The sequence below is a fragment of the Lagopus leucura genome, unplaced genomic scaffold (genome assembly GCF_019238085.1).
Source record: "Lagopus leucura isolate 7727_CA_CO unplaced genomic scaffold, USGS_WTPT01 Super-Scaffold_741, whole genome shotgun sequence".
In the NCBI taxonomy this organism is placed as follows: Eukaryota; Metazoa; Chordata; class Aves; order Galliformes; family Phasianidae; genus Lagopus; species Lagopus leucura.
Window position 1 is genome coordinate 9,547,704 of NW_024962256.1, and position 14,193 is coordinate 9,561,896.

General features: G+C 40.2%; 1 protein-coding gene across 1 annotated transcript in view; it reads right to left on the bottom strand.

Moving 5' to 3' along the window:
- ADAM12 (ADAM metallopeptidase domain 12) overlaps positions 1 to 14,193 on the bottom strand; it is a 167,805-nt gene that overhangs the window by 46,385 nt on the left and 107,227 nt on the right. Inside the window, exons 7-11 of the mRNA XM_042863889.1 lie at positions 9,891 to 9,956; positions 8,920 to 8,991; positions 7,820 to 7,989; positions 6,513 to 6,597; positions 1,500 to 1,648 (exon numbers count right to left, since the gene is read on the bottom strand). Coding sequence (XP_042719823.1) covers positions 1,500 to 1,648; positions 6,513 to 6,597; positions 7,820 to 7,989; positions 8,920 to 8,991; positions 9,891 to 9,956 — 542 coding nt within the window. The remainder of the gene's footprint in view (positions 1 to 1,499; positions 1,649 to 6,512; positions 6,598 to 7,819; positions 7,990 to 8,919; positions 8,992 to 9,890; positions 9,957 to 14,193) is intronic.

The window sequence follows — 14,193 nt, forward strand, 5'->3', positions numbered from 1 at the left end:
GCTGAATTTGGAAAACATCTAGAAGCTTCTGTCCTGATTGCATCTCCAGTATTTATTCCCCAAAGCAGAGCAACTGGACACCCAGCTAGCATCTCAGCTGAGATGACAAAATCTTGCATGCCTCATTCTGGAGCTCAGAGCCCAGACTTGCCTGCCCACTGCATACCCACCATCATATCACCTCTCTTCAGAGCCACCTTCAGTTCGTTTTCAGTGTGTTTAATAGCCCTGACTTGCTGCAGAATGCAATTCCACAGGGATATTTACTACCTATTGTTTCAGAAGAGCCAAGCTATTTTTCTCTCCCAAACCACTCTCATTCTCCTCTAAGCACACAACTCTCTTTTTCATTGTTTGTCTCTTAACTTGCTGTGTTTGGCCTCTGGCCAGAATCCCTTTTTCTGCCTTGAAGGAGAGTGACAGCTTGCCTTTGAAGAAGTGCCAAAGCTGTTGTCTGGCTGACCAGCAGGGAGCAATCCTGCCCAACGCTCCCTGCCCTCTCCCATATTGCCCTCCTTCCTCAGAAACATGCAGTTTCCCAGCAAGCCGAGCTGATAAAAGAAATCCCAGAAGAGATTTTCTAAGCAACGTATATATAAGGTTTAAGCACACACAGAGTGTTGGAACTAGAAGACACACCAGAAGATCAGACTAGACCATCCACTCGCCCCATGGCAAATCCAGCTGCACCTACCAGATGCTACTGACAGATATTTGCCTGATTGGTTGCAGCTTCCAGTCAGACAGTGACATTTCTGTGGGCTGCCCAGTCCAGCGTGCCACTTTCCAGCAGAAAACTTTGGTAAACCTCATTTTATTCTTCAATTTAATGTTATTGGTTCTTGTCTGAACGTGGACACGAAGAACTCATTCATTATATTGTTCATTTTTCAAGTAGTATTTTAAAATGCAGAGGAACAAGCTGTAATTAGTTACCTGGTTATGGCGCCTGTGATTTTCATGTCTACAAAACCACCAAACTTCTCTGTCCACATATCTGCTCATATGCTAATACCACTGCACACCAACAAAGGGTCAAATGCCAAAGTCTGTGCAAAACTAAAAACCTTCTCCGCACAACACAAAGACTTTACAGAGAGTCTAATAATAATATTTCCTGCATTGCTTTATTTCCTACACAGGCATCTTAGTCCTGGCCTTGGGACATTGTTCATTTCCTATTATGACTATGAAAATCTGTTGGCAAGATGAGAGAGGCTGAAATTCTGATTCACCACTTGCAATGCAGTTTGGTTTTTAAGAAAAGCTTAACCAGCTGCTTGTAGCATTTCTGTCTGTCACACTGGTAATATGGAAATAGAAAAGTACAAGGGTACATGTCTTGCACTGATAACAAGTATAATTGTTTCAGCTTGAGGGGGATAACTGCAAAGAGATTTGACAGGTCTTGAAACTCTTCATTTTTCCTTTAAAAATACCTGAGACACAAAAACCAAACTGTTTTCCACTCCAAGCGCAACATCACCCCTCACACTTACCCCGTAGAAGGGTTCATGATGCAACCTCCTTTGTCAGTAGATGCTTTGCAGTTGCAGCCCCTCTCCAACGTATCGTGATTCATCCCAAAATTGTGGCCCAGCTCATGAGCCAGGGTGACTGCTGCACCTAGAGGGTTTTCTGAATGATCCTTAAGAAAAAGAATATATATATATAATAGTGGTCAAAATATGAAAGCAACTAAAAATACACAGTGCCATTCCAAGGTCCTATTCCTCATAATGCTTTATGAACTTACCAGCTACAGTAATACTGTTGTTAAAAGCACACAATTTAAAATCCATTCATGAATACCAGAAGCAGATTGGGATTTTCAGAGCAGCCTATCCGTCCTGGCCACCCAGCTTTCTCAGCACATCAAATATTAAAGGCCATCAGGCAACTTTGAACATATGGGCCATATCTTTATTGAGGGCTTTACATTTCCCTGCTGAAAAACTCCCCAAACTTCCCAAGACATGGCAGTGGCAGAAAACAGTAACTTAGATGTGGAGCATGGGGAAGGGCAATCATTTATGGGAGAGGATGAGTGTGATGTGATTTTTTTTTGTTTCTTTGTTTGCTTTTTAAATTAAAGAACAAAGCAAGATGAAATCTTCAATGCCCTTCAGTTAACACCTATGAATATTCAAAATGCTGCAAGTATCAAGATCGAAATATTAACATTATTCCCTGTTGAAATGCTGGATTTTTTGGACAACTACTTCTGAGAAATTCCCTGCACTGTTTGATTAAAAGCTGCTGATCAGACTGATGTTTTGGCTGAACCACAAGAAAGAGACATTTCCACATCGATCACTTTCCTTGAGGGAAAAAATATCCACTGTACTCACATAAAATCTTTCCCCAAAGGCATAAACATGTAATATAAATGCATGATCCAGTATTTATCAGTCAGTAAATGGAATTACTGTGTACAGCTGCCTGCTCTAAAAGCATATATGAATATATTCAGTTTAAATAACTCCTGGTATAATCTAAGTCAATCTTCAGACTAAAAAGAAGTGAAAGGTAAAAGCGTCCGTGACATCAACTATCTATAAATGAAGCTTTTAATCTATGACTTGGGGAGGGGTCTGGTGGTTGGCAGCCCTGCCCATGGCAGAGGTTTGGAATTAAATGATCCCCTCCAACTTAAGCCATTCTATGATTCCATGACTTAAGAGCTTCTCCTTCCATCTGGCTGTGCTGATATTTTCAGTAATTCAATCCTTATATAGAAAAAAGAATAATTTCAAAAAAAGAGAATACAATTGAATTCCAACAACAAGGAACTACTTTTTCAGCTGGAATAAACCCAAAACAATTTCATCTTTTAACAAAAGATTTTCCTGCTTTTCCTGAATTAAAAGAAAGAACAGTATCAAAATGTCGTGACTAACATAACAGCCAGTTGGTGTGCAATTAACTTTTGAAATGTTTGTTTGAAGAAAGGAGCTGCACCACGTGTCCTAGGAAAAGGATCAACATGGAAACGTATGCAGCAAAATAATCTGTAATAATCAGGAAAATATTTACTCCTGCACAGTGCCTATGTATGGAGATGTCTTATCTAGATACTGGTCACATACTGATTGATTTGTCTTCGTTCTTACAGTAAATTATGAAATACTTAGGGTATTCAGTTCAATTGAATCTGGTGTCCTAAAAAGAACACAACCCCTCACACAACTGGAAAACAATCCTGTACTGAAGATTAAGAAAACAATTACATAATTCCACATAATTTACTGGCGAAGCAATGGATGGATGCCTTGAAATTACTGCTGTGTTGTCCAGCTTCAGCAATTCCTCTGAGCTGTGAATCAACCATATAGACAACAAACTGAGATCAGCTCCTCAGTCTGCAAGGCTCTGTGCTGGTATTACAAAGGGGCTCTGCTCATCTGAGCACCTCCAGCACTGGCAATTAAAAATAGAAATAAGAGTTCATGCTGTCCACTTCAGAACTGCAGCAATAAATGACCTGAAATGTAATTTGGGACTTGAATAAGCAAACAATTATTACATCCCATGCGGTTCTCATTACTAGCTCAGATCCACTTGGAATGCAATTTTATCAGTTTCTGGAGTGGGTTTTTAAAACAAGGAATGTGATGTCTCAGCAACAGAGGTTATTTGAAGGCAGCATAAATGGAGATTATCAAAACAAACAGTAAGATGTCCCCCATTTGATACTGAGACCACTTAAGTATTGCAACTACTAAAGAAATGAATAGCAGTGTGACTGATTTATTCCACCTCCTACTTTTAAAGCTAACTTGAGTAGTAAAAGTCATTACCAAACAGTTTCACAACCATTGTTAAGACATTAAAAGATGTTGCATAAAACAGGCAGCTGCTTTCAGCTGAACTCTGCTTCATTCCAGTGGGATTCAGTTGAAACCTCAGTAATAAAATACTGTCACCTACAGCTAGAACACTTTCATACCCCAATCCCTGTACTTTTCATGCAAGTTCACTCCATTGTAAGAATGTAAGTTTTCAAAAATATACCTTTAATTTCATTTCAGCCATTCATTGCTTCTGTTCCACAGTTGTTTAGCTTAACTGCCTACTAAGGTCTATAGAAATTAGGTATGGAATTCAAGTGGAATTTACATCTTATGGTAGACCTGGATAACTGCAAAAAGGATCGGGATCATGCATGGTTCTGCTCTTCCCAAATTTACATTCAAAAGCATCTCATTTGGTTTCTCATGCACTTGCTCCATTTTCTCTTCCTTCTGAACTGTTTTCAAAGCTGGGAACTCTCTGAGGTTGGACGTTAGGGATGGGATGGCTATTATGAAATTATCAGGGCTGCTCAGCGTTCAGTGTTGAGATGTTACAACTCCGTAGCCTCCCATGTTAAAAGCTATTTCATTTGCACATTTTCCAGACTTAGAGCTTTTTGTCTGCATGTATGTATCAAGACTTTTCTGTGCATACCTGAATCAACCTTTGTTAATCAAGAGGGGTGAGGTTGGAAGCTGCCCACCTGGGTTTTAGCGTGAGAATTTGCTCGGTTTGGATTCGGCTCCTTATTGATGACTTGCTTGAAGAAGAAAAACATCCCTAGCTATGCTGTGCAAGCCTCAGGTTAATTTGCACCTCAAACATTTCAATTCACCAGGGTGGGAGTCTCTGGGAAACAACGCGTTCCACTGAAGCTGCAGCCTGGTTACGATTTCCCCACAGACCCTGGGTTTCTCCTGGACATATGAATCAGTCTCTTCTCTGTCAGAGCCCTGGGAACACTTTAAAGAAATACTGGTTCCTCTTTTTCGGTTACTGGAATGAATTTTTTTTTCCCCTGTTTTGTTTTTCTTTAAACACCAGTTTCCAGAGTGAGGAGGATGGGATTTGCTGTAAAATACTGCAGCGTATTTTAAAGTTTATGCTATAAATTAAAAGAACAAACAGTCATTGTTAAGAGTATGACCAACTGCAGATAAAGCCAAAGCAGTGACTGCTACCCTGAGGGAGGAGTGGGGAAAATGGGGCCGGGTGGCTCATTTATGTCTTTGCCAAGAGTTGGAAGTGCACTGGGAGACTTCTGCAACTTTCCCTTCCTCTCTGCCTCCTTTTCCTTTCATACCTAACCTCATGATACACAACAAAAAGCTGTAACAAACACAAACTAGAGACTTGGTCTAAAGCCAACAAGAGACTGAAGCCTTTGTATTTTCTACAATTTTGATGTGACTTTCTCCACCTGATTTGATTGTTTTCCCCGATCTTTCCTACTCCTCATCTCTCCTGCTCACCACATAAACCCTCCCAGTCTGGATCATCAATATATCATATCTCATGAATGGCTTCTTGCCTGATTGTTTCAGAGACCACAAAGGAACTGTTCATTATGGGCCAGGCTCAGCCTGGATGCTAGTTAAGAAGAAACACACTGGCTTCAAGGAGCTGTATTTCTGGGGGCACTCTGCTGTGTGGATTGTCCTGAGGCAAAAATCTTGGTGTCCTGGACTCCAGGTTGGCCTTGCAGTGCTCTGAAGAACTGGGAGGTTTGAGACCATGCAAACTCAGTGCATAGTGCATTCCTCAGCTCCTCCTCACAGATACAGGAGAGGATGACTAAATCAACTAATGTGAGGGAAGCCTAGACTAAAACACAGAAAAAAACCAAAAGTTTTCAGGCACTTCCAGCACAAACTCAAAAATAAAGAACATCTTTGAGGTTTTTAGGGCTTCCTGGCTTTCGGCTCTTGAGCTGAGCTGAGGCTACCAGCAGAGCCTATTAGTGGCCTGCAAGCTTTTGAGTACACATCTTATTTCATTTCAAGTACATGTACTGAAAAGCGTAGTTAATTCAAAACTGCTTTCCCCTCCCTTGCACAAAACACTGCTTTCAAAATTCAAACCATTCTTTTACATTTCCCTCCCCCCATGCCCCCCCCCCCCAAGAAAGCATCCCAGAGCTACTAGCAGATATTGGCTAAGATGGCTGCTTGTTTGTTGGTCACATCCAGCATCTAAAAACACTACCTGTAATACTCTCTAAGAGATTTAGGTGGAATAAATGCTGCTATTGTTTATACTCATCTGGCAACATAACAAAAACACTGTGCTACAAAGATGGAAAGTAATACCTTACATAATGAACTCTGCAAATACAGAATAAAATCAATGTAATAAAAGATTCAGGATAGACCTGTTGTTGCCTGTAACACTAGTATACTCAGGTGCATAACAAATAGATCCTCTGGTTCTCTTCCTTCATAGCACCTCTTCCTTTGACGTAACAATGACCAGAAGCAGAGGATTCTTGAAAGAAGGTCATGCTATGTTTTAACACCATATTTCAGTTTTACGCTTTCCATGATGCAAACTATGAGTTAAAATACTTATGCTCAAGCTGCTCGTTGATACGGATATTATTGAGACTGAAAATGTGACTAAAAGGAGCTGACGTTCTGGTACTGAACGCAGCACTACAACACTTGAGATCACATTGCAGCAGCTGGGAGAGGTTCCAGCTCTGTGCTTTTGCCACTTACCATGACGACCCCTCCAGACTGCTCTGCAGTACACATGCTCATGATGGGAGCCATGCCAATGGTTGTCCCCTGGAAGTACACCCCGCTGCAGGAGGGAGGAAAAGGAAAAGGAGAATTGCACAGTCACCACTCAGTGCCAAGATATCACCCTCATTATTTAAAGTCTTGTGTTTCTGCCAGCCTCAAGTATCCCATTTCAGATGTGTCAGCTCCAGACATTTGCAGGTTTGAAAACAACAAAATGTGCAGATTAGCTTTGCCAACTTGCTAAACTGACAGTGACAGAATCCCTGCTATGAAAAAGATCCATTTGATCACTGTCCTTTGGATTTACTTCTGTAATGTGACTCTTCTTTTCCTTGATTGAAGTTGGGAATAGAAATGCAAACATAAAAGTACTCTCTCTCAATCAAGGAAGGGTTACTTTAATGCCATGGGAAGTTTATATGCTACTTGCTGTAATACACAGCACAGAATTTAGTTTTTGCAAGCCAAGTATTAATACACATACAGAGTAATCAAATGATTTGTGGCAGTTTCAATAATGCCAGAATATAAATGCAGTGAGTAAAGAGAACCCCATTTAACTACTAAGTCTGTTTATAGCAGAGAGGATTGTTCATTGGTTGAAATAACACCTGGATCAAGACAGATTCGAGACAGAGGTGTTTCTCTTACTCATGGTTTTGCCTTTTTTTTTTTTTTTCCTACTGTTGAGCAGCCAGGTAAAAGGTTACTTAAACATTAAGTCATAAGTGGAAATCAATTACCCTATCCAGAATGCATTTTGAATTTTTACTGAGATCATTCTCCTAAGGGACAAGATTCAGATGACAGAATAACAGAATGGTTTGGGTTGGAAAGGAGCTTTACAGTCACCTGGTACAGCCCTCCTGCCATGGTGAGGGATGCTTCCACCAGATCAGGTTGCCCAAAGCTCCATTCAACCCAACCTTAAGATGTCTATACCATCTCGACAATAATATCCCCTCAGCTCTGCTGCAGTGGGGAGGGCAGGACTGCCTTCTTCAGTAACAGTTTACACTGAAATAGCCTTAAACTGACTGTAAATTCACACCTGAAATATTGCTTATTACATATCCAGCCTGCCACGTGTGTTGTATCCAGGAAAGCTCTAGAACTAAGAGATACTGCTGAGGAAGCAGATTTGTTTGGAGCGTCTGAAGGGTTCAGCAAAACACTTTGTGATTGCAGAGAGGAAAGACAGCCCTTAAGGAGCACAAGTGACCACCCCAACAGCTGAGAGAACCCAATCCAGCCAATGTTATTCATAGCATAAACTCTACCTTATTAGCTGTGCATTGTCATGGGGTTTACGAGGTAGTAGTTTTAGCTTTCTCCAGTCCAGAAACTCATGCAGGCTGGTGAAAGGATCTTGAGAAATAGAGCACTTATCCATGTCGTTCCACACTTCCACTCCGACCAGGGCTACTCGAATATTTAGTGGCCTATAAAACTAAAGAGAAAACAGAAACAACAATTGTTGCACTGTTGGACACTGCTATCACAGCGTTAAATGTCAGCGTTGCCACAAGGAGGGAGCAGGTGCAGCGTTAGGGATGGAGCAGATAAAAATTGTAAGGTAGGAATAAAGTAGAGAAGGACTCAGGAATGGATCAAATTGAGATTTGGCTGACAATCTGAGAAAAGCATATACTAGATCTTTGTCTTGTTTATATGCATTATAGCCATTTGGATAACTCTGCCATTTTCTGAGCATAAATTAAGCATGAAACATAAATACATCATAACATGCAAAATTAATTTTGAGCAGGTAACATATAAATGCCTGTCCTGCAGTAATAAGTCAGCCAGACAATTATGCAAAAGGTGGAGGTGTTTTCAGCAGCTTGTTTTTAATCACAAATGCTTCTCCTTGAGTTAATGTCCTTGAGAACTTGTTAAGTTCTGGTCTGAACTATACTTCCTCTGTCATTATTTCACTACCAGCACATGGGGAGCTGGGCTGGGGACAACAACTACTGTAGGAAGGAAGGGGTAAGAAACGTGTGACTCGCTCTTACCTGGAGGCTTTAGCTTTAAGCTCCTTTTCTTTTCATACAAGGTATAAATGTAAATTTTAGAAGCTTAATTTGTACTAATCACAGAATGGCCTGGGTTGCAAAGGAGCACAATGCTCATCCTGTTCCAACCCCCTGCTGTGTGCAGGTCGCCAACCAGCAGCCCAGGCTGCCCAGAGCCACATCCAGCCTGGCCTTGAATGCCTGCAGGGATGGGGCATCCACAGCCTCCTTGGGCAACCTGTGCCAGTGCCTCACCACCCTCTGTGTGAATACAAAGATTTTCCAACAAGTGCTGGAGATGAACTTTTCCTTCAGAAAGTGCAATAACTTCTGAAAAAGAGAAATCATTCTCATGTTCTTACCTTGTCAACATAGTTTGCAATTTCTATCAGCCTCTGCTTAATTTTTTCCACATCCTTGCCTTGTCTCTGAAACTTGGAACATAAAGGATCAATGTTCTAGCAGCACAAACAGTAGTGTTTTCCCACAGCAGCCACTTAGCAATATTTGGTCCTTAGTCACCCTCTGTAATCCCCAATTGCACATTTCTGCTGGCTTCCATGGGAGACCAGGATGTGGTGCATAATAAGCACAGGCTATGGGATGGGATTTGTTTTTCACATAAGGACTTTAAAATCCTTAAGTCTTATATTGCAATCTGTCTGGGGCTGATGTTTTGTGAAAATGAAAAGACTTTCCTGTACACTGCTTTGGCAGCAGAGCCATTGTTACTCCCTAACTAGCTGTGTTCAAGGAGAGTGAGAGACCATCACATTTGCAAATGAAAATCAAATGCAAGTAGCAAAATAATTAAATCCAAGACTTCATATCTTTGGTTGCCATTCAACTGACTGGAACATTTCTACAGCCTGTCCTGGCTCCTCGCTCCATAGCTCTGTTTCCAAACTGTCAGGAAGGCTTCATGCAATGTGATGGTAAAGCACTACTTCAAAGGGAAATGCAGGATCCCACAGCAACCTCCAAACAGTGACAATCCTGCCAAGGGCTGTCACAGAATGCAGTGAAGATACAATCAGTTCATGGGCTGTGAATTTTCATTTGTCACATCTTGAATTACCGACAGATATCCCAATTACCTGTGGGTGTCACATTCCTTATGAAATATTGCAAGAGAGATGTACAAAGAGCTATCAGTGTAACCCTATCTTCAAGGGCCTTCTATTGCCTAGCTCTGTAGAAGCATGACATGTGAAAGCCCCAATATATATATATTTTTTTAAATCTGAAGCACATTCCTTATAATTCCATACTGAAACTGAAAAGAGCTACTCATTTCCAACCTGTGTTTCCCATGTCCTTTTAAGTCTCTTACCTCACGATTATCTGCTACAATAACAAGCTCCACATATTTTGTTGTCTTCAGAGTCTCCCTCTTGTACTGTCAAAAAAGATGAAAACAGTATTCTGTTGGATTTTTTTATTTTTTGTAATAAGTGACCCTTGGAATCAACTCTTCCCCCAGTTCAACACAGTGCTTGCAAGAGGAGATGCAACACATCTCAGATTTCCGGCCTTCCTTTAACCTACACAACAGAAATTGTCTATGTGGTGCTCACAGAAAAACCCACAAAACCCAAAACCAAACAACTGAGATTCGATCACAAGGAGAAAAATGATGCAAAGGATTGATCAACCTTCTGGGTTTCTGCACTTACAATGTTGGAGTTATCTTTCCTTACAGGAGAACATCATCTCCAGTGGAAAGAACTTTCCAAGGTGCTCTTAAAGAAATTATTAATTGACTTTATGTAAACATTTTGCACAAACATTACTATGAAAAACGAGCAACGAAGGAATACTGAGTCAAGCAAATGAGAGATCAAGTGGTCAACTGAACAATTACATAGAAAAAATAAAAATAATAATAATAATTAAAAAAAACAAGACCAAAACTGCAGAAAAAAGAATCTACCTAAATGAATTGTCAGTGTCCAGAGTAGAAAACTGTAATGCTTAAAAAAAACAAAAGAAAAAAAAAAAAAAAGGCTGGTTTACTTTTAATTTTGTATCTGTATATTCACATAAAAGAGCTAGTCACGTTACCAGCAGTTCTAAATGCAGGTTTGAAGTACAATGCTTACTTCAAGAAGATAAAATATTGTAATATTACTAATCACAGAACTCCTCTGCTACCCTAATTTAAGAGACATTCTGAAGCCCATTAAAGTCCTGTGATTTATGCCAGCTGAGCATCTGTTGCATTATTTCTCCCATGTCTCTGAAATAAGACAGTTAGGAAACAGAGGTTCCAGCAGCACGCCCAATCTTTGTGCCAGAGTTTAAGCAACTTCAGCAGTTGCATGACCTACTAACAACCATGATGCTCTTTAACCTAAAGCAAAACAGAACTTCTCAAAGCAAATGGTCTCTAAGGCAAACTGCGCAATCCCTTTTAAAACTCTGTCAATACTGGATGTCACCATTCCGCCAAATTTTACAAAGTTTTCCTGATGTGCTCAAAATGTTTCTCCTTGCTATCTGCAGATTGATTTGGAATACCTAGAGGAAAATAAAAGATGTAACTCTCACTAATTACAGCATTCTAATGTTGAAACACTCATGTTTAATAGAGCTACACAGCCTTCTAACTACAATAACTGGAAAACATTAATTTCCATTTAGACTGTTTCTGAGAAAGCACTAGAAGCTATCATTAATGAACTAAGAATCAGCTGCACTTCGTGTGGTTAGACTTATTGCAGGCCTAGCAAATGAGCACATGTAGATGTTCCTGTAACTTCTCTTGGTACTGGGTTCTCTACCATCTTCTTTTGTTCTACTGGACACAACCATCACCACAATGCAGGCATGATGTGTGCACGGACCTGGTGCTTCCTCTGCCATGCAGGTCATCAAGCAGCAGGACACCCAAGAGCCAGCACATCCCCTTTGCAGCTTCTGTACCAGCAGTAAATGGGGTGTGAATGATCTCAGTAGAGCTTGATTCACCTCTCCACTACACATCAGACATGAGCGAGGTGTTATGGAAGGCAAATGACTGTGTGGGTTTTGTTTGTGATAGAGCTGGTCCCTCAGACACTGAAAATCTAATATAAACTCAAAATTTATTATGCAGTCTTGATTAGAGACTTACCCCTAAGATGCCTCTGGTCTTCTAGTGAAAACTGAGATGTCTCCCAGGTGCAAAGATATAAGGGCTCTGCTACCCTAGTCAATAAGCCATTCGTTTCTCACCAAAAGCAAAATTATTTGGACAGGAGAGAGTTAGCCTGAGAGAAGTTGGCTAGCAGGCTGTAATCATATTAGCCTCTGGTGACTGATTAACATAACGAATCCATCCCTGCAATTTGCCCAAAGGCTATGTGTATTCCTTGGATATGATATTTATTTACAAGATGTACCTAATTATTGCTTCTTTCAATCTGCTTTCTGCAGCCAACTGCATCAACACACAATCCATTGCCTGATTTAATCACTCAGAATTAAAATGAAGAGTCAATAATACAGCCATGACAGAAATACACAAGGGGAGATAAGACACCTTTTTCAGCTGATTACTGTCCTGCTCCCCTGCTTCTTCAATACCTGATCTTACTGCAAAACTGCTGTCCTATAACACCATATATTTTCAGTGCTTCCCTGCCTGGGAACTGGCTTAGCTTGGATTCACAGTGCAGTGTTGCAGCCTCACTCTCTCTCTGTGATCTAATTCCCTGGATCAGCTGATCTTTGATCTACCAGGACCACTGAAATTGTTGTGTGGCTAAAGAGAAAAGCCATAATATAGCAACTATATTACATGCAGGAATTGCTTTCTGTAGGATCCCATACCAATGGAGCTTATCTGGTTGGCACACTCCCTGCTACAGTTTGAGGGCCCCCTGCATTATAAAATGACTCCGAATTTATATACACACAACACTAACGGAGCAAAATGTGTCTGCCCACACCTGCTGTATCAAGTCAGATGACTTGATCCAGCAAACCTCACATTTGGACATGGGAAGCTGAATCTATTGTTTTCTCCATCATTTATTCGTACGTATATCTAACCCAAAGGCTGGTCTAAATTTGTGCTACATTGATCTAACATTTCAGGTCTGCTCAACAAGCATTTAGTGTATGCAGATGGGTGAAAGGCCAGTGAAATAAACTAAAAACTACCTCAAGCCTGCCAAGAAACCTGAAATTTTCATTATGCCCTAAACTCGGCACTGTGCTTACTTCTGTGACCCAGCATAATGTGGAGCAGCCTTGTGTCTCAATAATTTGCAATTCATCATTATTCAGTGTATCCTGACAGTCTGCTTAGTTGATGACAACACCGAAATGTGAAAATTCAGTCCACATATTACATTTGACAACTTCCAGAATTCATACATTAAAAGCGTATCCAGCATACTCATTACAAGCATTTTACCCAACTCTGTGATGTGGCTGGTGACAGGTTTCATATTTATGCCCAGTGAACCATTGCAACAATATCTTTCAGATATGTAAGGTGAATTATAACACATAGTTGAAGCCATCAACAGAATGTGAGAACCACGAGGGTAATGGTGAAATTGTTTTGAATGTATCATATAGTTATGTGTATGCTTTTCATTTCAGTTGCCTGGCGTTACAGATTGCCTCTCCAAACCTCACTTGCATGTCCCAAATGTTTTGGGGAAACCTTAAAGATTCAAAAAAGTTCATTTCCACACACATGAAATAATTTGAAAATGCAGTTTTTAGGGTGTGAAACACTCTAGCTTAATGGAGGAACCTATTTTTGAAACGTCACTGTAAGGAAGCCCGTTTTGGTAGAGCTGCACTTACAGAAAGGCAGGCTGGAAGGCCATGGCTTTGTTCTGCTATCTTGTGTTTCCCAGAAGGGGCTCATGTCACAGATATATTAATGATATTAACGAGCATTAATATGGACTATTTAAGCAGAAATCATAAAGAAAGCTTACATAAATTACTGTCAACACTTTCAACCTCCAGTCTTCACACCTTTTCAGAAAAATGCTTAGCCCATAAAGTTGCATCTGTAACAGCTAACCCTATATATACCCACATATAGGGTTTTATATAATATATATATATTTTTAACAAAAGGAAATTTGGACAGATAACGCTTGATATTCCTAAAATACAAAATATTTTAATTCCACTACATAACTAAAATCTGGTAATGCCATTTAGGTTGCTTTCCTTCACAATTAACTTGATACATGGGCTTAGTAGCACCCGTAACTATGAAACACAGAAAGTGACATTTAATGAAATATGAGGTCAGAATTGTATCACTGTATGATTTCTGGACACCTAAAACAGTGTTTTCCACAATCCATATCCAGTATGCACATTAATTTGTTACAGTATTTCTTCATGGTTTTCAGCTCATTTTCTAGTGTTTCCATTAGCGAGATGCATTTCACGTTAAGTGCACTCCTTACATAAAAACAATTACTATAACACATCTGTAAGATAATACTGTGAGAATTTGTTTTGTCTGCACAGGATACTTTCCTGTAAGAACGTATAGGTTCATTTAGGTTTTAAAACACTATTCTCAAAGCATCACAGCTCTCGTGTTCTTTTCCACCTCGGCTGGCCAAGAACTTTTCCAGACACTGCTCAGTGTTCTTATGGGGTCCTAAATTGTT